The sequence below is a fragment of the Chrysemys picta genome, chromosome 5, assembly GCF_011386835.1.
Source record: "Chrysemys picta bellii isolate R12L10 chromosome 5, ASM1138683v2, whole genome shotgun sequence".
In the NCBI taxonomy this organism is placed as follows: Eukaryota; Metazoa; Chordata; order Testudines; family Emydidae; genus Chrysemys; species Chrysemys picta.
In genome coordinates, this window is record NC_088795.1 from 114,852,096 (window position 1) to 114,878,196 (window position 26,101).

A 26,101-nucleotide genomic window follows, 5' to 3' on the forward strand; every position below is an offset into this window, starting at 1 on the left:
TTCCTCCCTCTTAGTTAACCAGAATTTTTGACTTACCGGCACTCCCCATGCCTCCAACATGCTGGATAACAAAGCTTTTACTGTAACAAGATTTAGTGGCTGGAAATTCAAGCTTGACAAAATCAGACTGGAAATAAGGTGCAGTTTTTTAATAGTGAGAGTGATTAACCATTGGAACAATTTACCAAAGGTGGTGAGATTCTTCATCACTAGAAATTTTTAAATCAAGATTGGATTTATTTTAAAGATAAGCTCTAGTTCAAATAGGAAATAATTCAGGGAGGCCTGCTAATTCTGATTATTATTTCATATTTGTACCTATTGGGAGCGAGGAAATTAATTTGAGGTTCTTACAAGAAATATTATGTAACAAATTATTTCAAAGATCTAAATTAAGATGATAAATGGATTCCTCAGTGTAATGAATGTACTGATTTTTTGGTGGTGTTGTTTTAGACCTGTGAAAAAATCTCTTCAAAGGAGCTGAAGCATAATCATGGAAAAAGCGAAGTGACTAAGCCTATTAGAAGAGTTTCAGAGTCAGTACATTCAACTGAGGAAAGCAAAAATGATCCTAAAGTGGAAAGAGAACATAAAAGAAAAACCTCTACCTCTCTTCAGATAGAAGGAACGCAGCAGGACACAGAAACAAGGGATCCCAAAAAGCAGCTGGAGAGAGCTGAGATTAGTACTGATGAACTGCAGAAGCAGAAATATGCCTTTAAAAATGAAAAACATCTGAAAAAAGATGATACAGAAATTCAAAATTTGAGAAGTGTTCCCAAGAAAGAACTCAAATCCTTTAGAGATAAAAATGAAAAAGAGAGAACTCTTTCAGAAGATAAATTGTTAGTAAAACATAAATATAAAGGAGACAGTGTACATAAAATAAGTGATGATACTGACCTCCATTCTTTTGAGAGAAGCTTGAAAGGCGAGGATAGTGTTCAAAAACATAATCAACAAACAAAGGTTCCATCAGATGATAAATCTGAAAAAAAAAGTAAACACAGAAGCGAAAGGAAAATATCAACAACTAGCAAAGATGGAAAAAATGTTTCTGAATACACTTTAAAAAATGAAGAAATGTTGCGTAAAGAAAATAACAAAAAAGACAGACACATTTCAACAGAAAAGTCAAGAGCGGAATACAAGTCCAAAAGGTCATCAAGTGATTCTAGGCCACAGAAGGATTCTCAGGGTAATTCTAAGCAACCTGTTTCTTCATCACAGAGAAGGAGTGAAAGCTATTCAGAAGATAAACATGAAATAGAATCAACTAATTCAGATAGTAATTTAAGGCAAGAAGATAGTATTCACAGAGATAGACGAAGATCGAAGAGCTTCTTAGAAGACAAGTTTTTGTTAAAGTCTAAATCTAAGAGTCACAGTAAACAATCCAAACCAATTGAAACAGAATTACAAGAAAGTTTCACAAAACACGAGACTGTTCAGAAACCAGACAAAGATAAGAATATGGAAGAGAATGACACAGATAAACAACGCAAATCCAAGAATGAAGATAAAGTTTTTGATGAAAGCATTGTTGATTTTGAGGTAGAAAGTGGGATGCACTCAATTTATAGTTCACAAAAAGACTTTAGCCACAGAGTTAAGTTACAAGCAGGCGAAAAGGTAACTGTAAAAGAGAAAAATAAGAGTGATAAAGATTTAAGTTATTCCAAACTAGAAAGAAAGCTGTCAGTAGAAGGTCACAAAAGCAGAAACTTAAAGCATAGCAATAAGGAAATGAAGAAGAAGGAAGAAAGTAACAAATTGGAGGACAAAGATATTAAAGAAATAGACAGTTGCCATGAAAAGGTGCAAGGGATTATGATTATGGATAAAAAGTCAAGTAAGAAATTATCTTGTGAAAATAAAAGAGGAAACTTGTCAGCCCATGAAATGACAATGGAAGAGGAAAAATTAGCAACTGATATGTTTGAAACCAGTCATATTCCAGCCACTCAAAGACCAATCAGGACTAGTGATGGCTTGTTACATTCTGAACAAGGAGAAGAGCCAATGGAAGTTGATTCAGAACAGACATATGAAAAGATACATGAAGCATCTAAAATTGAAGAAAAAAGCAGTAGTAATTCACTACTAGACATGGACTCTGAAAATGCTGCAAAAGAAAATATGAACCTACATAATTCAAAAAATGAATTAAGAAACAGGCTGGCGGATTTTGAAGCATGTGTGTCAGAGTTTCCAGCTGACGGAAATTCTGAACAAACCATTGAACATGAAAAAAATCCTATTGAAGGAGTTGATGCACTAGATACTATGTCCAAACAAGCTTCTGAGGAGCAAGGACCCATTAAACAAGGGGCGTATCAAATGAACATTGTGTATGAAACAAGTGGCAGAATTTTACTTAATGCTCCTATTAAGGAGCAGACTTCAGAAGATGCCAGAAAACCAAAAAATTTAAACAAAGTCAATCCTATTGAAGAAAGTCTTTCTTTAGCAATTAATTCATCCAGACAAGATGCTTCCCATAAAAAGTCCATGGATATATGTATCTCAGACTTCACAGACTCTTTGCCTAATGTAGCTAAAGAGGAATCTCATACTTTAGATAAGATTTGTTTAAAGAAAGACTCCTTTATTTTAGACAATAGTGCATCACAAACTGCATACATGGAACAACAGGGTAGCCCTGTGCTAGGCTGTGTTATGAAAGAAGCTGAGGTCACCATGATAAACACTGAAAAAAAAGATGGTGAGACTTGTCTAATTGGTGAACAAGCAGTAGGAGAGAGCATGGGTGATGTAAGTATACAAGAAGGTTATGATCAAGTGACTATGTTAGATAGTGTACAAAGAAGAAATGTGTATAATGTAACTGGTGGAATAGAAGGCAAAAGCTCGATGACTGACCAAGCTGCGGATCATGAAGGTATAAGCATGAAAAAATCTGTCTTGATGAACCTGGGGAAAAAAGAAAGTGATGATAACTTAAATATAGGCGCTGCTGCAAAGGAAGAAAAGGGTACCATGGTGGACATTGTCAAAAAGAGTGAAGGACATGATATGGGTGACGTGGTAGAATCTTCTTTGTTGCTAGTGCCAATGAATGTTATAAGAGTTCCAGAGGAAATAATTAAAGATTCTTTTATAGTTAGTGGAGCAGAAGGAAGTGATGGCATAATAACTGACACTGAAAATAAAAATGAAAGCAATGTAGTGGGCACCAGTGCAGGAAGTGTTGATCACATATACAACAGGCTAGAAACAACTGAGGCCACTGCAATAGGAACTAGCACAGAGAAAATGATTGAGAGCACTGTAATGGCCACTAGTACAGGAGAAGGAAAAGGTGAGGGTGCTGCAATACACTCTGAAAAGGAAAGTGATGCCACAACTACTTGCTCAGAAGAAGAAAGTGAGGTTACTTTAATCTGCACAAGCATAGAAGCCGATGAAGGTTTCACGACAAGTATATGGGCGAAAAGTAATGAAGGTGTCAGTTTCAGCACAGAAGCAGATGGTGAATGTACTGTTGCAGCAGCTGAAGAAGGTAGCGGTGTTGTCACTGGAGGATTTGCAGAAACAGAAAGTTTCCTAACTAGTACAAAGGAAGGAGAAAGTGCTGAGTGCACCATGATTTATACAGAAGAAAATGGTAAAGATTCAGTCAATGCAGGCAGAATAGAAATTGAGGATAATGTGAACAGTGCTGGGACAGAAGAAAAAGATGATGCTGTAACTAGTGCAGGCTCGGAAGAGAAGTGCAAGACTTCAACTTGTAGACATACAGGCAAATTTGAAGGTTCTGTTACCTGTATAGGTGAAATTGAAAGTGATGGTGCTGTAACCAGTGCAGGCACAGAAGCAGGTGAAGGATCCATGAGCAGCAACAATTCAAATGAATGCCAGAGCAATGTAACTGGTGCTGACCAGTTAAAAGAAAGTGAGGGTGCTGTGACTTGTACAGGTGCAGAAGAAAGAGGTCATGGCTTCATAATTGGCTCAGTGACTGGTGTAGATGCACAAGAAGACAGTGCTGTAACTGGTGCATGTGTTGAAATGGTCATGAACAACAATACCATGAGTGGAACAAGTGCTGACAAAGGTGAAGATATTGTAAATGGTGAAAGTGCAGTGACCAGCACAGGCATAATAGCAGAAGATGATGCTGAGACTGCAGCAGTCTGCACAGGACTAGAAGATAGCAATGAAGGTTTTGCAGTTGGCTTAGATGTAGAAAAATGTGAAAGTGCAATGGACAGTACAGGAGCAAAAGAAAAAGCTACTATCACTATGATCAGCATAGGGCCTTGTGACGATGAAGGCTTTGTGACTAGCACAGGTGCAAAAGAAGAGGATGAAGAAGGTGAGGGTATTGTGACCAGTACAGGAAGAGGAAATGAAGAAATAGAGCATGCTTCAACCTGTGCAGGAATAGAAGGTGAAAGTGCACTTATTTGTATAGCGTCAGAAGAAGGTGAAAGTTCGATTATCTGCATAGTTGCAGAACAAGTAGAAGCTGAGTCTGGTATGGCTGCCACAAATATAAATAAAGATGGGGTTGACAGCAATACTGGTGCAAAGAAAGAAGCTAATGGTGGCATAATCTGCAAAAGTGCAAAGGGGATAGTTGAGAGCAGCGTGACAAGTGCAAGCATAGCAAATGAAGACACTCTGACCCCAAATACAGAAGAAGAGGATGCCATGATGTCTATAGATGTTGAAGCGTATGAGGGTCCAATGACTAGTGTAGTGACAGAGAAAGATAAGGGTCAGTCTGCTGCTGCAGCTGAAGAAAAGAATGGCAATAGTGCCAGTGGAAGTCATGGCAGAAAATGTGAGGGTCCCATAACTAGTGCAGTCACAAAGAAAGAGGAGAGTCCTCCTGCTTCTACTGATGAAGAAAAAGCTAAAGGTGACGTAATCTCCACCAGTATCGTAGAAGAAGGTGATGCTCCCATGCCATGTTCAGCCACAGAAATTGAAGAAGGTTCCCTCACTGTTGCAAGAACAGATGAAAATGAAAGCACTGTGGTCTTAATAGACAAGGAAGAATTTGAGGCTCCCAGGCCTAGTACAGCCACAGAATTCAAAGAGACTACGTACACTGCCAGCAGTAAACAAGCAAAAGATGAGTGCACCATGATTTCCACCAGTATTGTGGAAGAATTTGAGGCTCCCATGCCCAGTGTAGCTATGAAATATAATAGTCAGGTCACTGCTGCAAGAAAAGAAGTGAATGAGAGTACTATGTTTTGTATAGACATGGAGATATATGAGGTTGCCATGCCCAGTGCATCCAGTGCTAGAGATGATGGAAATCATCCAACTGCAAGCAGCAAAGAGGAAAAGGATGAGTGTGCTATGATTTCCACAAGTATAATGGAAGAACAAGTGATCCTCGTGTCCAGTGAAGCCACAGAGGATAGGATTCAGCATGTTGCTGCAGGCACAGAAGCAAAAAGTGACACTGCCATGATCTCCACAAGTATGGAATATTTTGAAGATGAAGATCAACTCACTGCTTCAGGAACAGAAGGAAGACTGCAAGCTGCGATGATCACCAGAAGTGGGACAGAAGAATGTGAGATAGTCCTGATCAGTGCAGCCACACAAGCTGAAAGTCAACTCATTGCAGCAGAAACAGAAGAAAAAGATGAGAGTTCCATGATCACCCCAGATGCAGCAGAAGAATGTAAGGTTGTTGAGACCAGTGCAGCGAGAGATGAGCAGCATGAACTAACTGCTCTAAACACAGAAGGAAAAAGTGGTAGTTCTATGATTATTGTTAGAAAGGTGGTAGAATGTGGGGCTCCAATGCTGAGAGTTGCCAGCAGCAATGAAGATCAACACATTGCTTCAAGTATAGAAGATAAAGAGGAAGGTGCTGTGATCACTCTCAGTACAATGGAAGAATGTGACAGTCTTTTCACCTTCTCAGTCATAGAGGAAAATCAGCTCGTTGCTGCAAATACAGAAGTAAAAGATGAAAATGTCATCTTTAATAGTACCAAAGAAATTGAATGCATCCTGTCATCTACAGGCCCAGAAAAAAGTGATAGTTCTTTGCCTGTGGGTGGTAGAGAAGGAGATGAATGCATATGTAGGGGAGAAAAGGAGATTCATGAGGATGCTGTGATGGGAGAATCAGTAGTAGCTAAGATCACATCAGACACTGAAGTTGCAGAAACAGCTGAGACTACAGTGAACCTCATAAGTGTAGATGAAGCCCTCTGTATGGAGATTAGCACAGAGTCTACAGTCATTGTTAGCCCTTCTACAGAGATGGGTGCAAGTGGTGAAAGAGCAGAAGAGTATATTCCATATGTTGAATTTACATCAGAACCTTGTATTCCTTCAGAAGAAGCAAAGAGGAATGATAATTTTAAAAACATAGACTATAATGTTAACAGTAGCTTATTATTAGAAAGTGACTTTTCTGAAGCAAGGACTTCACCTCTTAGGGCACAAACTCTTCCGCTAGTTTCTGAACATGAAAGCAAATTGGCTGTAAATACCAATCAGGGTGAAATAACTGTAGAAGCAAAACTGGGAGAAAAGAGTGACTTCCCTGTGTCGCATATGGATAAACAATTTGAGAATGATGGCAAAAAGAACACCGTGGAAGTAGATGATAACCTTGGAATCGAAGTTTCTTTTCAACAAAATGCAAGCTTCAATTCAGGTAAGGTTTTCTCTTTCTCTTCCCTCCCACACCCCCTTTGATTTATAAACTGCATGTACCTAACGTACTTTGTAGTTCCTGAATCTACATATGTAGGGGAAATTCTGTTGAAACGGTCTGTCTGGTACTGATGGATCTTTTCTTTTGAGAAGGGTGTAACACCTTCTCATGAAAATCAGCCTCTCCCATTAAGGCCTGGTCTACACTTGGGGGGGAGTGGGGGATCGATCTAAGATATGCAACTTCAGCTACGAGAATAGCGTAGCTGAAATCGACGTATCTTAGATCGACTTAGATTGACTTACTTCGCGTCCTTGCAGCGCGGAATCGACGGCTGCTGCTCCCGTCGACTCCGCTTCCACCTCTCGCCCTGGTGGAGTTCCGGAGTCGACAGGAAGCGCGTTCGGGGATCGATCACTACCCGCCGATCCGGCAGGTAGTGTAGACATACCCTAAGTAATGTTTCTTTCCTGTCTACTGACTTGCACAGTCACAGAGGCTCACGATACGACCACTCAAATATTACCTTTCAATATGGGATTACAGATGTTATGAATTAAATTAATGCATGCAGCAACTGACAAGCATTCAATAAAGTTTCAACACATTCTTATAATTCATACTTCTTTTAACAATAGTAACACACATGTGATTCCAGCTATGTATTTGTCAATGGTCAGTTGAGACATGGGGACCTCGACATGAGCTGCCAGCATCAGAGTTACTTCATTGCAGATTCAGAAGAAATTGGGCTGTAAAAGAAAGAAAGCTCTCAGATATACTATATTTTCATTAATAGTAAAGGAAACAGAAAATACTGGTCAAGTAATTTTCCTTTTATAAATGCTTTCTTCTTCTCTCTCAGGTTTTCTCACTAATAAAGGTAGAAGAAATACATTAAACATTGTAAGACAAATTTAGCTTCCAGAAAATATGCCAAATTGACAAACCTGAAGACTGAAGTTCACTATGTATAGAATAGGGACAAGTATGGGCCATGACAATGCAAACTTCCACTCATTGCCCTGCAAATCTTCCTCAACACTGTCTCCTCTGGGGAATACTGGGTAGTCCAATCTTCCTATGCAATTTTTGTTCTCCACTGAAACAGCCTACATGGATGCCAGTTGTACTCATTTTATTTGGTGGACTGCAACCAGTGAGTCATTTCACATAGATCATCAAGCAGCCTTCAGATGGTAATGACTTTTGGTTACTAAGATTTTAAAAAATGAGTTCCTGAAGACTTCAGAATCCATATTTAGATATGTAATTAATTGACCTTATTTTCAGAGGCGTGGCGCACCCTGTGGCTCCCATTTGAAGTGTGTGTCGGAGGGGAGACTTTTCAGGATCTTGCAAAGAGACAATCATTATATTAGTTGGAGCTATTGAATATTTAGCCTCTCTGAAAACCTGGTCATTTATTTGGATGCCTAATTATGGACTTAAACTCTTAACTTTAGGCATCACCTTCTTCTACGGTACTGGTTGAGATCACGTCACCTTTAGCTTTTTCTTCATCAGTAGAAGCAGGAGGATTCTCATCTTTCTTTGTGACTGCACTGATTATGGGACCCTCACATTTTCTGCCATGACTTCCATCGGCACTATGGTCATTCTTTTCTTCAGCTGCAGCAGCAGACTGACCCTTATCTTTCTCTCTCACTACACTAGTAATTTAAAAAAAATAAAATCTTGATTTATATCCCTTAGTGCAACTCCTGAGCTATCTAGTGACTCACACAGTTTTAATGGTCTATTTAGATTTTTACATAATGAAGTCTGTTGATATTTACTAACAGTATTTAAAATAAAATATTGAATATTTTCCATAATTTTCAAAATCAAGCATCAAAATTAAGCTGAGAGAAACGTGGATCCAATGTTCTCTACCCCAAGTCTTCCATCAAAATGTAAAAAAGTGGATGGGAGAGTGAACTTTATTTTGTGGGGGACAGATTATTTTCAAAATGATTGATTAATTCATTTAATCCTGGGGTAGCTACATCAGATGCATCAAGTTTATATGATGTTCCTGGGGAACAGCAGTCCTATTGCGGTTCTACACAAATTAATAAAATAATTGTTAATCTGCTTATATTTCATCAGGCAAGAAAGAAACTTTACCAATCTTGGCTGAAGAACTGGAACTGAAAACAAACTTGAAAACTGAAGAGGTATTTTGAAAATAGCGATAACATTCTCTCCTGTGTAGTTGTGCACAATCTTAAGTTGAAATTTTCTTTTTTATATTTATTACTATTTAAATAGAATGTGTGTGCAACTAAAACTGAATTTGAATCTTGCAAGCTTTTAAAGGGACATTCTCCAGATATGTAGCTGCAGCTTTTCAAGTGACTCGTATTTAAATTGCACACATGCACCTTACAGATTATTCAGCAGTAGAATCTGTTGCCTGTTCCAATGGTGTACTTCCCCCTTTTAAATAGCTACATAATGTCTCAAACTGTGCCCTCCCCCCCCTTTTTTTTTAAGGGTTGGAGTCATATTATGAATATGCTTATTATGATAAATAGTTCTTCTGAACATACTTATGCATGCATAAATTTTATAATCCTTAATATCCATTAGTTAGGTATTTTGAAATGAACAGATGCTACTGATGTTCATTTTCTCTGCTCCACTTTTTTGTGCTGAGCTGCAAAATCACTTGTTTCAAGAGAAAGCCAGGGAAGACTGGAAAAATTGACTGTCTAAGGAAGATATTTTTATTGCCACAACAGCTACATACTCTGGTGATAACTACTTTAGAAGAACTTGTAGATGGAATACACCACTAATCTAGATTTATACTAAAGTACCTTCAGAGAACTTCACTTACAGGGAGAATAATCCCTAGAAACTGCATCTGGATTTCAAGTGATTTCTCTTGAGATCTCTACATTACAATAATCCATTGTTTCTGTGGCAGATTTAACAGTTAAGTAGAACTAATGGTGCTGTACTTTTTGGTGATATAACACTGCTAATCCCCACTACTAAACTAAAATGATGTATGAATATTTGATTGAAAAGCTGTTTAAAATCTTGTAATTCAAAGCTCTTTCCACTGCTTTGCTGAGGCTATACAGTGATACCTGTTACTATGGATACGAGACATTTCCCCCCCCCCCCCCCATAGACCTGAAGTATTTTGTTTTCTTTGTATGCTGCTTTTAGCCACAAAAGTCTAGAAGTCCAACAAGGGAAGAACTGCATGAGGAGCCTCATATTGAAGAGTGTCTAAAAGGTAGATTTATTTTGTTGTGGCTTAGTACGCTTGTTTGGCACTGGTGCAACCACTACTGAAATATTTTGTCCAGTTCTCAGATCCACAATTCAAGAAGGATATTGACAAATAAGAGCAGGTTTAGAGAAGAACCACAAGAATGATTAAAGGATTGGAAAACATGCCATAGTGATATACTCTTCTTAGCTTAACAAAAAGAAGATTAAGGGGTGACTTGATTAGTCTGTTGATACCTACATTGGGAACAAAAATTTGATAATGAACCCTTCAGTCTAGCAGACAGAAGTATTTATGGGAATGATTGGAAGTTGAAGCTAGATAAATTCAGACTGGAAATAAGGTGTACATTTGTAACATTTAGGATAATTAGCCTTTGGAACAATTTACTAGGGCTTGCGGTGGAGTCTCCATCTCTGGCAATTTTTAGAAAAACCACTCAGTCTTAATTTGAAAGATATATGCTCTACTTCAAATAGGAATTAATTCAGGGAAGTCCTATGGTCTGTGTTCTGCAGCTGGACAAACTAGATTATAAGAGTGTATTATTTCTGTCCTTAGTTATGTGTCTCTACATTTTTATGATGACAGTGGTTTATATTTTCATATTTGGGAGTTTAAGTACTATCTACTAATTCCTACACAGATGATAAGTTTTAATTGAGACTATGCATAGAGGGCTTGACCCAAAGGCCACTGAAGCCCATTTGAAGATTTTCCATTGATTTTTTTTTTTTTTTTTTTTTTTTTTGTGAATCAGAATCAGAAAAACTAGTCATCCTAAAACTGCCTTATGTCAATCATCTTGACCCATTGCTTTAGAAATAATACCCAAGGAAAAGCAGTTTAAGTTAATAAATAAATTTAAAAAAAAAAAGTAATATCACAGGGGGTTAAAGGCCCCAAGCTCTGCCTTGTGATGAAGTCAGGTGATAAAGGGTCACATGACGCTCCAGCACCTCCTATAAGCGGGGCTGCATAGGCTATTTGTGGACTTACTGGACGAGACATGAGGAGCAGGAAGGCTCTGGTAGTAGAGCAAGGATTGTGGCAAGTTAGGGAAGCTTGTCAGAATTTAGGGATAGGCCCTAGAAGGCAGACTGTGGAGGAACCTGCACAGCTTGGTTAGGGAAGAACTGCAGTCTCTTGAAGTGTAGCTGCAGAGAATCCTGCTGACCAGGTGAGGAATGATTTGAACCTGGAAGGGCCAAGAAAACTCACTTTTATTATTTAACTAGAATGGTTCAATAAAGCAGACCCCAAGAGGAGAAGTTAATGAAAACTCCTGGGTGTGAATTAATTGGAGAGTTGGAGGGGAACTGAGCTTGGATTAGGCTCAGTTCCCCCCACCTCCCCCCAACTCTCTAATTAATTCACACTCAGGTAACTGTATTGCCGTATCATTTGGTGGCTAGCTCTGAGCCACACTTTTCAATGGAATAGAATAAATATGTTGGGTTGGGGGTTGGAAACATGCTATTGTAACATGACAAAAATGGCTTATCCTATGAATTTGTAATGAATGGAAATAGCCTTTCTAAAAGGTTAAATCAGAGCATCAAAGTGCCTGAGTAATACACTAGAAATTTGCTTCATAAATCTTCAGATGCTACTATTAATTGCTTGAGACAGCAATCTCAGAGGTAGTTTTTCTCTATCTCGTTTCCATCCCCTTATTTCCCATGTTGGCCTCTATGGAAGATTTCTAATTGCAAGCAGATTACAAACTGTTAATGTTCTCATAATGTTGTCAGTATTCAGGTAAAATACAGCAACCTTCCCCTCGGGATGTAGGACTAAACTTAGAATGTCCTTGTTTTTAGTGTTTTAACAAGTCTTTTGCAGAGATGGTACTAGTAATTGCATTTCTATTATGGCTGAGTCAGTGTCTTATTAGTACTAGCTTCAGAGGAAGATTTCATGTGTCTTCCCTCCTAGCCAGAAGATAGCAAGTTCATATCCATTTGCCATAGTTTGAAGAGCATTTATAAGTTGAATGATGGGAAAATTGTATTTTCTCAAGTTAAAGGCTGAGTTATTTTTAGGACTATGTAACCTATTAGAAATCTCTTCCACTGCAAATGTTTTTGCACTCACTTAATTCCTTCTCCAAGTATTATTTTCAAATATTTATTGCAGTTGTTTTGTTATGCCTATAAGGCTGAAAAAAACCAGTACTGCTTAGAATGTTTTTTTTATATTTTTTCCTGTCTTCTTGATGGAGTTTGTGCTCCAGATAATTTTGTAAGGACATTTGCCACATGACTGAGAAACAGAGATCATCTTCAATTATTGCAACAACTAGATAACAAGACTAAGTTGAATTACAAAAGATAACAGGGATAACACTAGGTGTGCATGGTGCTGTCCAAGGAAATTAAAGACACAGTCCCTTCCCCAAATAGTTTAGAGTTGAAGGCCTAGAGCCAGTAAAGTGTTGCGGCTGGGTATACAGTTACCCCTTCCCATATTGATTTTGAAGCCAGCTGGACCCTTAGGTATGATTAGGATTCGGGTGAGTTGGCTGCGGGTTAGACTAGATAACCTTTGCAGTCCCTTCTAACCCTGTGATTCTATGCTTCTACATGATGTATGAAAGGATAACCTTGACAAGGGGGGCAGAGAGGTAGATATATGGGGGTAAATAGAATATGGGGGTTTAAGTCGATTCTTAATATAGGTAAGTAGATAGATATAGACTTTAATATCAATCTGCTTCTGTTGTGTTGAGTAACATGGCAGAGCCTTTGATAAGCCCTCAGCTAACCTACTTGTATAGTTGAATCTTTTTCTGCTTCTATTTGTGTTCTTCCACCACTTACCAAAAAAAAAAGCCCCTCCTCAAAAACAGAATAAAAGTAGCCATAATTCTTAACATGTATCAGGCCTAAGAGTCCCAATCCTGCCAGGAACTCTGCAGGGGCGTACCCACCATACCTGTGCAGAACCCCGTCAAAGTCAGTGAGACTCCTCATAGGACAGAAGTCTGCCTCCTTGGAGCTTATTACAAGGGTTAGAAGGAAATTAGGAATCCAGGTCCCTTCCTTGTGTACAATATACTTTTTTTTTTAATTACTTATTTTGAAAAATCATCATCAGTCCTCGTGTGACATTTGATCTGTCCAGGAAACGTTTTTATATGTCCAGGAAACGTATTTATTCTGCTGATCCTAAATTCTTTAAAATTGTTTATTTTGAAAATAAAATATTTTTTAATAAATGATCAAGGGAGAAATGGAACACTTCACAAGTGTGTATGAAAGTCTGATTATGTGGTGCTGGTTAATATAAAAAAAAATGCAATCGTAGTTTTGACCAGTGCTTCATAGAGACCAGTGCTATGTAGATGGCAAGGTCACAGTGTACGCTGGATGATTGCCATTCATGCAGTGCTTAAATTTTTTGTAGACCTGTAAGGTTCTAAATTACAAGATCTGCAAATTCCTGCTGACATGACATTAGGTATAAATGTAATTGTAGATTTATTCTTCAGGGGATCAAATTCATACAGACATCTTTAAAAATGTAAAAACTTTTGCTTCATAAATGCATGTAAGGAAATAGGCATTGCTCAAATATGCACTTATACAAAAGGGTTTTTAAACCGTGAATATTGGCTGCAGAGTATTATCTTCAGACGACCGATTTTTCTTTTGTTCTTTTTTTATTATTATTATTATTACTACTACTACTACTACTACTGGTCTCAGGATACCATGCTAATTTGTCCTTTGAGATTCCCGTACTTTTTAACGGGCACTTTAAAGCACTTAGTTACTCAGTCATCCAGACGCGCAGTACTTAGTTTAAAATGTGTGGACTGAACTGGCTAAAGTAATCTTTCATAATGTAAAATGTTTCACAAAAGAATCCCTTTGTTGTGTAAATCATGTTAGATATGACACACATTCAAGATTTTAATGCTTTGTTGTGCTGGATAGAGATTTTTTTTTAAAATACTCTTTGCTGTGTTTGGTATAGTTCAACATACGTAAAAGGAAGTTGTTTAAAAGACAAATGTGTATTCTGTCACTGTTGAGTATGAACAGCAGACACAGTAGTTTAGTAGTCCAAGATTCCAAGGAATGTAAACATATCATTGCTGTTTGAGTGGCTAGGATCTAACTCTTCAATTGACAGTGCTTTTAAAAATTGAAAGATACCATTTTGCAATCTAAGGGTGTAACAGTAAAAAGTTTGACTGTGTGGAATACTTTTAAATATTGCCACTACGGATCATTTAAATTATGCTAGATACTGGCTCTTGTATCCTAAATGTAGGATAGGAAACTTAAATTGCATGGAATGCTTTTAGTTGTTTTAAACCTTTAATAAGAAAATATGAAGTCGGTGCTTCAGGGACCAGATTTTCAAAAGTGCTCAGCACCTACAGATGGTAACCGCTTTCAAAAAGATTTCAGCTCTCATTTACACATCTGTACAAAATGGCCAGATTTTCAAAAAATCTGGACTCTAGACCCCAGCAGCTCCCATAGTTCCCTGTCAGGAAGCAAAGAGGGTCAGTGACTTGTACAAGAGCACAGAGTGAGCTTTATCTGATCCAGAATTGGCACGCAAGCCTTTCTGGCTTCTAGTCTTGTGCTCGGGCTGCTAAACTATGCTTTTCTCTCTTTTTAGTATATTACGGAAGTGACATACTTGGATCTTGCTACAGGAATCATGTGAGCTTAGGTTCCCCTACTGAGCCTGATGCTCCGGCATGTGTTGTGTACTATCCCATGATCCAGCATCCAGCTTTGTGATTTTAAATATATGGCGTGAAATCCTAATACCATTGAAGTAAATAGCATTGCACCATTGATTTCAAAAGGGCCAGAATTTCACCCATGAATATCTAAATTATCTGTAGCCATAAAACACTAGTGATTTTAAACTACCTTACCCTTTAGAAATCAAAATTATATTTTTCATGTATCTTTTTTAAAAAACCCATTGCATTACATAGTACATGAACTTCACATATTCTGGAACCTTTTTGGATACATCATGAGGCAACACACAGCTTCTGCTGGGCTTTTTGATTTCCATAAAATCAGTGTTCTGTTTTATTTTAACAGATTTGCCACTGAAGAATGCTTCTTTGAAGAAAGACCCTATAGATGTAAGATCTTGTTACGTTTATTTTATTTTATGTTTTGGATTTACACTGAGCAGTCTCGGAAGGGAAGTAAGAGAGACAGGGTGGGTGAGAAAATACCTTTTATTGGACCAACTTCAACAGAAGTTCAACCTCATCCATCTTGTCTCTCTAATATCCTGGGACCAACATGGCTACGACAAAATTGCATGCCACAATCTAAAGGGAAATGTTATTTCTAGTATATACAAGGTCTATGTATAATGAGGTTATGCAGCTATGCAAATTGATGCATAATTGCTATTTTTCAATTTTCCACATAAGTGTGCGTAGAGTACCTCAGCTCTTCCTTTCCTGACTTCACTATCCAGAGCTTGGTTCTCATCTCTGAACCTGTGCTCTCAACCTGATAGGTGTTGAGAGCATTGCGGATGCAAGCACATTGAGCTTTTTAGGAAAGAGGTTTTGTTACATTACTCTGCAACAGTCTGTGGCCATTTCAGGACCAGTGTTGACAGATTGAAATGAGAAGTTCCATTAAATCTCCTCAGCGGGAGGAATAGAGAGGGGGAAAAAGGGGATGATAATTGAAACTTTAAGAAGGCCAGGCTTTCTGATGATACTATCTGTTGTGATCATACAAGGATTTGTAGGTTGATAAATATAATAGGGTGTAGTTGAAAACATTGCAGATGTAAAATGTCATAGGGTATTAAAAGCACGTACTTTATAACACAAAGCTGCCAACCCAGATGACAAAATAATGCATTAAAGTATAAAAATTAATAATCTATAATGTACTTAAAAATGTTAGAATCACTAAGCATTTACCTGTCTGAGCTATTACTAGAGAATGATTCTTTCTGTAAGAATTATTTCCCAGTCCTGTATTATGATGGTGATTTACTGCATTTCTGGTCCTCCTAAAACTGCTATTTATAAATTTAGCATCTGCACATAGCTGTGTGCTGTCCCATTAATGCAGATTAGTATATAGTCCATCCTATTGCATCCTTTTCAAAACATATAAAAATGTTTTAATTGAAGCTTGAAGGAAAGCTCTCATTAAAAATATGATAAGTAGGAATTGTGGAAATACTAATAGTTATAACAGAGCTAAACTGCTCTTCCATCATGTTGCTGTTCTGTGGTATTATAGGTATTAGAGCTCTAAGAACAAACTTGTTTGTTTTCATTCAGTTCTTTCCTTCTACTGCATATTCTACTTTGAGAGTAGCAATTGGGGAAAACTTTCTCCTCTTTCAGCCTTCATAACTTCAGTGAATAAAATAAGCGTACTAACTTTGCAATTGTAATATACGCTTAGGTGGAAAACTCTGACACACAAAGAGTTGAAGAGTGTAGCTGCAAAGAAAGGAAATCTAAATCTCCAGTAACTACAGGTAAAGAAACAGGTAGGTAAGTAAGTATATTCTTATGTATACTGTACAACAGAGCTGGTTAGAAAAACACTGACAGAACCATTTTCAGTTGGAAAGTGTAGTTTCGTGAAAATTGAAAAGCGTCAATTTTGCCAAAATTTCCTTTCAAAGAAAAAATGGGCGGGAGGGGGCATTTCAGCCTTTCTAGGACAAAAAAATTTCCTTTTGAAACGACTTTTTGCTTCACATTTTTTTTTATTTTGTATTCTATATTATAATTTAAGTCAAAGTTGAAATAAGTTTCAATTGACCAAAACCAATTTTTTTATGGAATTTTCTTTCATGAAGAATTGCAATATTTTAGGGGTTTGTTCTGAATTAGAACAAAAACAAGTTTTCAAAATCTTTAAATCCTCCTCAAAATGGGATTTCCATTCTCCACGCATCTCTACTGCATACACACATAGCTAAACAAAAAGTGAAGTTCCATGCTAAATGTGTTTGTGAAATATATTTCTCTTACTGATTGTTTCACCATGGAATTACTAAACCATGACTTTATTTTTAATTTTTGGCTTTGGGATATACCAGCAAAGGGTGATTGTATGATGCTGTTTGGGACCGATGGTTCAGACTAATATACACTGTTTATTTCTTTATAATTTTCAACACTCAGATGCATCAGAGTGGCTCAACAATCACTGTCCTACCCTCATTTTTTTCTTCAGAGATATTACTGAATTATCTGGTCAGATAGATATTTCAGTTTTTTTTACTATTGGACATTTTGAATCCAAAAAAGTTAGGCCTGAATTTTCAGGAAGTTTCATCATGCAGTTACCATAGTTGTATACTGAAGTTGGGTAATTCTTCACATTCACAGAACTTTTATACATGCAAATCCCCCAAAATAAAGCAGGAACAGTGCAACAGCAGTGTACTTAATAAAGCTAAAAAGATTTTACAAATCTATTTTCATTCCCATGTATTGCATTGGCCCACAAGTGATAAGAATTCCCTGCACACCCAGATATCTCAATGTTAATCACCTCCCTGCCCCCTTTTTTGTTTAGCTCTCTCCCACGATGCATAGATGGTACTACTGACCATTAACCTTTGGTCAGAGAAATCAAACTTGACTTCACTTGAAGGCAAAGCTGCTATTGGGTTATCTAGTGTAACTTCTACAGTACAATGGCAGCCTGTAATGAAAAATCTCACACACAAGCGTATTGTACAATTGTTAATTTATGGTCAAATTAAGGTCAAACATACTCTTTAATTCTTAGGTCAAAAAAAAAAATCTTTATATACTCTTGCTTTTTTACAAAATACAAGGGAAGAACATATAGGTGAAAGCCTGAACACCAGGAAAAAAACCTTACCTTTCTTCTAGTTTTTCCTTGCTGCTAGAATAGAGACAAAAATACGTCTGAATGTACCCTTTATTTTCCTTCTTGTGTGAGAATGTTAGGGTTCATAAAAGGCATGTACAGAGGACTTCACTCTGATATCCCTGCAGAGTGAAGTCCTCTGTACATTCACAGAACAGGTATAGTAAATGCAGCTGCAGTGCAAGCTTATTCACAGTGCCCTAGAACCCCGATTTGGAGGGATTATCATTAGCAGGATAGTTCAGTCTCAGTGCCCAATCACTAGACCTGTCCCCTGGGACTGCCAACAGATGTACTGTGTCCACTGGGAATTGGACTGAGGGAAATCAATCACAGTGTAACTTCAGAATGGAGATTTAAATATTTAATTCTGCTCTACACAGTCCAGCTTCAGGCAAGATGCAACATACAGTGCATAAACACTCTTCAGAACTACTTACTACTCACATTTTATATCCAATATGTGCAGTGTATACTAATGACTTGATCATTTATATATTTATACTTTTGTGTTTCAGCACAGGAAACTTCAAATACCATAGACATGACAGAAGCAGCAAATATCCAGATTGAAGTAAAAAATCAAGAGGTAAGCATGCTTATTCTATTCAGCCTTTACAGACGGAAGCAAAACATACATAACCATTTTACTTCAAGACCTTGGGTTTTCTGACCCAACATTCTAAATGGAACGTGAAGTTGGCATATATACAGATACTTTTGAAGGACCAGTGGCTGGTAACAGGATTGCCTCTTCTGTTCTCTCATGTGGTAAATCTGACATACTCCCACTTTTTAATTACAGATAGAAATACCGGATCAGGAAAAAGTAAGCAGCATGCCAGGAATGGAAAAGAAACAATCTCCTACTCGAGAAGATGAATCAGGTACCTGAAACAACTGCAGACACACACATTTATCTTCATAAATCTTAAGGGTTTTTTATACTTGTGTGTTCAAATTTGTGTATATAACCATGGCTCATGGGCCAGTCTGGTAACTTAATGGTATTACTCTGCACAGCCATGCATTAGGCTCAGATTTGATTTCCAGTCCTAGTCTCTACCCTCAAAGGTTGATTTGGTTCCAAGAAATTTGTGGGCATACCTGGCACTGATCATTGATGAACTGTCTCATTAGGGAGTAGCACAGGCAGGTTAGAGACACCTGATTCCTGCAGGAGCAGAGACCTCCAGCCAGGACTTTGTTTTGTCCAGCCAGAACCGCAGCCTTCCCTGCACATTGAAGTGGGTGTCACTGGCCCTGAGGCAGCGCAGGGAGCCCTCTGCAGCCCCATTATTATGGTCCCACTCACTCCCATGACAGCAGGGCAACAGGGGGCTCCCTGTCCTGCTGCAGAAGCCATTCATCAGCATGTAGCATCCCCTGGAACTGGCGGCTCCTCTTCCTCAATGCAGACGTTTGGATAATAGGGTTTCAGATAAACAGGAGTATACTGTGGTGTGGTGTGTTGTTGTTGGGTGTTTTTGTGTGTGTGTGTGTGTGTGTGTGTGTGTGTGTGTGTGTGTGTGTGTGTGTGTCTGCCTTCTTGTTCTCCAATATCTCAGTTTTTCATTTAAACAAAAAAGTCAATAGCCCTTATGGTTGGGAAGATAACTTTGAAAACATGCACGTGACCCATGCAGTACTGCCTGCTTGAGTTTGCAGAGAGTCAAAAACAATTACTCTGACAAGTGGGATTCGCTCCTATTCATCTCCATGGACTGTTAACTCAGATGTTAAATGTCAACATTGTTACCTATTTCACTGTTGTTAAAAGCAGTTAAGAAAGCAGGGGGCTGTATTAGGAAGACCTGCATAATCTGTTGAGTGGCATTTCATTTTGGTGTTATGAGTGGATGGCGCATAGGAGAGTACCACTGCCTTTTTCTCCCCAATCTGACCAGTGGAGCTGAAAGGCCAGAGGGGAGGAACAGAGCCAAGGGAGGTATCGCATCCTCATCAAAGGGCAGCCACTCCCATAGAGTCCAGCAAGAAATCCCCATTTCCTTCAAGGGAGAGACGAGTCCAGCAGTACCCATAGATGTAGGTGAATCGTACTGAGAGGGAACCAACTCCTGCAAGCCTGAGGATCCCAGCAGAACACACACGATCATATTTTGAACATCACAAAATCTACTGCGAGTGGTGTCTCATTTTGGCATCTGAAGTAGGTGGAGCTTAGCTTGTTGGTAAAGCTTGGGAGAATATCACTATTTTTTTTTTCCAGTTCAAGCCCTGATGGACAGGGCAGTGGAGCTTGATCTGGGAGGTGAAGTGTGGGGCGGAGACAGAGGGAAAAGGAGCTCCGCTCTAATAATATCCCCCCAAATGTTTCACCTGTTCAGTCAGAGCATCTACTATCAGAATCTATAATATCCATCCAAGAACTGTGATCTGCCCTGGGTAATATTGATTAAGCCCTGCCTCAATTACCACTGAAGAGTTTTACAAAAAGAAGATAATATTGCACCTCTTAACCATAATTATTTTATACACACTACATATTAATGACAGTAGAAGAGTAAAAATATGTGAATGATATTGGACTAATGGAAATTTTCACTTCCTCTCTTGATGACTGCTTTTCTTCTGTTGCTCCAGAGAACAAATGAATTTATCAAAATGATTAATTGTAAATATATTGAATGCAAACATATAGCATGTAAAGTAGTTTTGCTGTTTAATCTGGTTGGAGTGCAGTTGAGGTCCATGTTTAATTTAGTGTGCCACATCTATGAAATTGAGGTTGTTTGTCATGCTTTTTAAAAAAAACTATGATTAATATAGAACTGAAAGTTTCTTTTCATTGTTTCGTGTATTTGCTCCTTCAAAGAGAAAGGACTTGATTTTTTTTTCCCCCTGATTTACAAAAATGTAAATCAAGGACAACTTGGCTGATGCAAAACAGGTGTAAATGAGAAGAGGATCAGGCTCTCATAAGCATAGACAGGAGCACGTCAGTTAAACATTTAAACTGTTTTGCAGATGATTATCCGATTACTCAGGATTTGAGAAAAGGAAACAAACCGAGTCAGTGCTCCAAAATAAAAGATATCAAGGTATTTTTATCCATTTTCACTGTTGTAGTCAAAAAGATATTGAGAGAATTTTGGTGTCTGATGCTGTAGATATATGTTTTGATTTTGGGGGTGATTTTCATAATTACAATAATATTGTAACTATTGAATATTACCATGAAAAGATTCAAACTGTTCAAGCCTCAATTTTGAACTCTTCCAAAATTATGAGGCTGCTAAGTGTCACACATCAGATGTATCAAGTATCAGGGGGTAGCCGTGTTAGTCTGTATCTACAAAAACAACAAGGAGTCCGGTGTTATCTACAAAAACAGATTTATTTGGGCATAAGCTTTTGTGAGGTTTTTACCCAGGAAAGCTTATGCCCAAATAAATCGGTTAGTCTTTAAGACACATCAGATGTGACATTCACACATTTGGCAGCTCTTCGCATCGTCCTTCATTTCAGTATAATCTGCCTGAAGCAGAAACTTGTACATCTGGCTGGACAGCAGGCATACAACACCAGTTCCCTCTCAACCATTGCAGGCTGCTGCTACCAAAGATTCTGCTTCTCCTCTCTCTGCTCCCCCTGTTGGTGCCCTGCCAGCTTGGGTCTCTGGAATTGGGGGAAGAGGAGGAGGCTAGTGCTATATACTGCAGGCAGAGATGTGAGGAAATGAGGGGAAAGGAGCAGAATGGGGGAATACTGAAAGGGAACAACAAAAAGGTGGGGTAGAATGGGGAGCAGGGACAGAGATTGGGCAGGAGCTGAAAATGAGCAGGATACAAAGGCTGAAAGAGGATTGGGGCACAATTGTGGGGTGACTGGAGAGGGACAGCTTGGTGAAGCCTATTCCAGGCTCACTGCCACCTAAAATCTTCCTCCTACACAACAACTCTCCTAGGCTGTGCCAGCCTCTTCTACAGCCCCACCCATAGTCCAGGCTATCTCAACTTCTCCCCCTGAAGAAAACACCCCTTCTAAACTCTCCTTCCAACACTCCATTCTCCATTGGTTGCACCAGTCCCCTGCTTTTGAGTTTTAATGGGAATAGGCTCCTGTCTCCCTTGCATGTATGGCTATGGAGGACCCTGAAGGGGAAACCACTAGCTATTTTTCATAATCAAGAAATGTCACACACAGAGCTGAACAACACCTGGTTACTGTGAAATTTGTATAATCCAGTGGGGAATATACCAGGTTATTTTTTCTTCCCCCTGCATCTGATGGAAAAATAGCCATCATCTGAGTGTGTCTGAGTATATTCTGTGTGACCAGATTATCCCACTACATGGTACCAGCATTCAACTGATGCTCTGTCTTTAGTAAGGGGCGGGAGATGAAGAATGCACAGCAGAGGTCCCACAGTAGTACGTCTTCTATTGACAGTTCATTAATCTGCAAATATTAAGACAAAATTGGAGGGATAAAATACTCTGTAGAGGAATGAGCCCATGATATTTTGTGTGTTCTCTCTCCCATTGACTTTTTAATACTAAAGTTTTAATGGAGAATTAAATAGCCATGAAGAATAAAAATAGTATTTTACACTAATATTTTTAAGAGTAGCTGGGAGTGACCTTATAGTTGTAATAAAATACTCTTTTTGTTATTTTTTTCTAAATAATTCAGGATGTGACCTCTGGAGATATAGCTGAGGTATCCAAAGAAATCATTAGGAAACACGCACCTCTTTCGAGTGCTGTGGAAGAAAAAGGTAATGTAAATATAAATTCAGGGCAATTTACTGAAACTGTACACAGTTAATTTTTTTAATTGGAATATATCTTTGAGATAACAAAATGAGAATCGTTATTTCATAATTAAATATTTGCTTATCTTCTCCATTAATAGTGTTATGTCTATAAAAAATGTTAAGTGTAGTAGCCATTGAAAAACACTTGGTTGGCTTCTGAAATTGCCAAAGAGTTAATTCGGGTCCCCTGGAAGGCCTGTCCAGAGAAGGCGCACAGGAATGTAAGCCAGCCACTGCTTCTGCTCCATTGCATGACCTGGAGTCAGAAAATGGGCAGTTTGCCAGAGAGGTGGGAGGGTCAGGACACTTCACCAGTGAGGCTCTGTGTAGCTCTGGCCATAAATTAGAGCTGCTTTTCCTTGACAGAACCACAACCTGCTCTCCCAGAGAGGAACTCCCCCTTCCAGTCAGCTGCCTGTAGGAGCAAAGTGTATAAATTGCATTGACTGTGGGTGACTTAGCCCTATTAATTAATGTATACATTGTACTAAAAAAAACAAATTATATAGTGTCCTATGAATTAATGTTGGCTTTGACTTCCTCATCTACCTTCCTTTGCATAGTGTCAATACACTAACACGGGATTGATCTGTTTAATGGCTTCAGTTCTCAATACCAACAAACCTGCTGACAAATCTGAGTTTGTTTTGCAATTAACCACCTATTCAGCTCACCTCCCTAGCTTTCTGGTTGGTGGGTGTGGGGAAAAAAATTAATAGTAGTATCAATAAATGACTTGACTTTGGGTTCTTGTTACAATAATATAGGTCACCCTCTCAAACTTTGTAATACCATTACTTTATAATCTAAAATCCGGTACAGTAACTCCCACTTGTCTAATGAAGCAGCCTAAACAACATAATACAGCAAAAATTGTAAGACCAATATTATCTGATTTATTAATAATATTTTTACTGACATTTAATTTATAGTACCCCCAGGCATATAAAGTAGTTTTGAGCAGTACAGAGACTATGGCCAATATTTTTTGTTTCTAAAGCGAAGATATGCAGTGATGTTGTGTCTTTGACTTTGTATTTTGTGCAGATGAGTTAACCAGCAAGCAGGATACTTGTGAAAAAGCAAAGCAGAGTCTGGAGCGTAATTTAAGTTCTGTAGAGGCAAGTAGTCTTATCCATCTTAATTCATTGCCATTTGAAAGTTTAGCGTTAAGACAAAATTACATTTTGTCTCTTACTTTCTGTCTGCAGCAATAAAAATAAAATATTGACTTCACCTCAGCCATAAAAGAAAACAATGATTTGATCACCCTGAAACATTGTAGAGTGACTAATTAAATAGCCAGGCCATAATGTCCAGTCCAGAATATAAGCCATAAGTAGTTCTGTCATCAACCAGAGTAAAAAATGCAGGAAAGAAGTCCTATGATTTGTATGGTGTTTTTATTTTATTTTATTTTTTTTATTTTTTTTAAGAGAGTAATCTAAAGAGAGACCTGGTATGTGCTGGTGCTGTATGTGTAACAAATTGCATTTAACCTGCAACTTTGACCACTTCATTTGCATTCTGCCCAATTAATCCATCTCTACCAAGATTACTCCCAAAAGGCAAAACAGCCACAGGTGATTTTTTTTAAAACATAACCGGGCACATAATTTTTCTTTACTTCCCAGACCCCAGCCTCACAAAGGTTGAATTTCTCCCTCCAAACTACAGTGGCCTGAAATATACACACAAGTAAATTCTGGACCAGTGACAGGTTTGAGATCTGATATCTCATGACTCTTCAAAACTATAAATCACAGTAATTGTTGCTATTTACTGTTAAAAGCCAAGAACTGTCCCTTTCCAATGGTATAAGGACTCTATTTCTAGCCCTGGTATCAGGGCACAAAATCTTGACATATTGATATGTGGAAAAGCTATTGTAGGCAACTTTCAGAAGTTTAAATATATTTGTATTTTTCCTCTTCAGAGAGAGAGAGAGAGTTGAATTTATGTTAATTAAGGCAGCAGCCTGGCTTTACAAACAGAGGGATGTGAAAAATAGTACCACAAACAAATTTAAAATAGTTTTTTGTCTGCAAAGTATGTGGCTTAGAAATGTAAGTTAATTTACTGTGTGTGAAAGGTGCATTGATTGACTGTCCTGGAGACTGCAATCACTACCTGGACACAGCACAGGTAGTGCAAATTTACCTAGAATACTCCTAGCTTTAGAGATGCTTCTTCCAATTTTGGGTTTTGATACGCTATGTCTACACTATGAGTTAAAGGTGTGATTCCGAACTCGTGTGCATACATTTGTGCTAGCCTGAGACGAGCTAGCGTGAGTATAAATAGTAGTGTAGCGGCAGTAGCAGCAAGACAGCTATTTATATTTGCACTAGCTCTCATCAGACTAGTGCAAGTATGCATGCACAAGCTGGGTATCACACCTCTAGCTTGTGGTATAGATGTAGCCTAAGAGTACATCTACATTGCAGCTGGAGATGTGAATTGCAGCTTGTGTAGACCTATCTGTGCTGTCTGTACTTGCTAAAAGGAAAAGTGAGGAAACTGCAGCGTGGGCTTAAGTGTGGGCTGCATTAGCAAGTACTTACCCAGAAATGTCAAATGGGCTTGTGAAGCTTGCACTGCAGCATCCTCTTTTCCTTTTAGCGAGGTAGCTAGACTATAGCTAGCACAGGAACCTCTACACAAGCTCCATTCGCACTCTCAGCTGCAGTGTAGACATACCCTAGAGCTGAGAGAGAAGTAGGTTTCCTTCCTCATTCACGGCTTCATCCACAGTCCACTGAAATCCGAGGAAAAACTATAGAATCATAGAATATCAGAGTTGGAAGGGACCTCAAGAAGTCATCTAGTCCAACCCCCTGCTCAAAGCAGGACCAATTCCCAGCTAAATCATCCCAGCCAGGGCTTTGTCAAGCCGGGCCTTAAAAACCTCCAAGGAAGGAGACTCCACTACCTCCCTAGGTAACGCATTCCAGTGTTTCACCACCCTCCTAGTGAAATAGTTTTTCCTGATATCCAACCTGGACCTCCCACACTGCAACTTGAGACCATTGCTCCTTGTTCTGTCATCTGCCACCACTGAGAACAGCCGAGCTCCATCCTCTTTGGAACCCCCCTTCAGGTAGTTGAAGGCTGCTATCAAATCCCCCCTCATTCTTCTCTTCTGGAGACTAAACAATCCCAGTTCCCTCAGCCTCTCCTCATAAGTCATGTGCTCCAGACCCCTAATCATTTTTGTTGCCCTCCGCTGGACTCTTTCCAATTTTTCCACATCCTTCTTGTAGTGTGGGGACCAAAACTGGACACAGTATTCCAGATGAGGCCTCACCAATGTCGAATAAAGGGGAACGATCACGTTCCTCGATCTGCTGGCAATGCCCCTACTTATACAGCCCAAAATGCCGTTAGCCTTCTTGGCAACAAGAGCACACTGTTGACTCGTATCCAGCTTCTCGTCCACTGTGACCCCTAGGTCCTTTTCTGCAGAACTGCTACCTAGCCATTCGGTCCCTAGTCTGTAGCAGTGCATGGGATTCTTCCGTCCTAAGTGCAGGACT

General features: G+C 38.7%; 1 protein-coding gene across 8 annotated transcripts in view; it reads left to right on the forward strand.

Annotated features, from left to right (window-relative positions):
• BOD1L1 (biorientation of chromosomes in cell division 1 like 1) overlaps nucleotides 1-26,101 on the forward strand; it is a 58,118-nt gene that overhangs the window by 13,646 nt on the left and 18,371 nt on the right. For 5 of the 8 annotated variants that reach the window (XM_065597070.1, XM_065597072.1, XM_065597068.1 and 2 more), the window contains 10 exons: nucleotides 457-6,661; nucleotides 8,774-8,841; nucleotides 9,845-9,914; nucleotides 14,990-15,033; nucleotides 16,337-16,424; nucleotides 18,304-18,374; nucleotides 18,591-18,672; nucleotides 20,774-20,847; nucleotides 22,442-22,526; nucleotides 23,613-23,686. In XM_065597070.1, the coding sequence (XP_065453142.1) occupies nucleotides 457-6,661; nucleotides 8,774-8,841; nucleotides 9,845-9,914; nucleotides 14,990-15,033; nucleotides 16,337-16,424; nucleotides 18,304-18,374; nucleotides 18,591-18,672; nucleotides 20,774-20,847; nucleotides 22,442-22,526; nucleotides 23,613-23,686 (6,861 nt within the window). Of the gene's footprint in view, nucleotides 1-456; nucleotides 6,662-8,773; nucleotides 8,842-9,844; nucleotides 9,915-14,549; nucleotides 15,034-16,336; nucleotides 16,425-18,303; nucleotides 18,375-18,590; nucleotides 18,673-20,771; nucleotides 20,848-22,441; nucleotides 22,527-23,612; nucleotides 23,687-26,101 lie in introns of those variants that run through there. The other 3 variants (XM_065597069.1, XM_065597071.1, XR_010601545.1) reach the window with 3 other exon arrangements.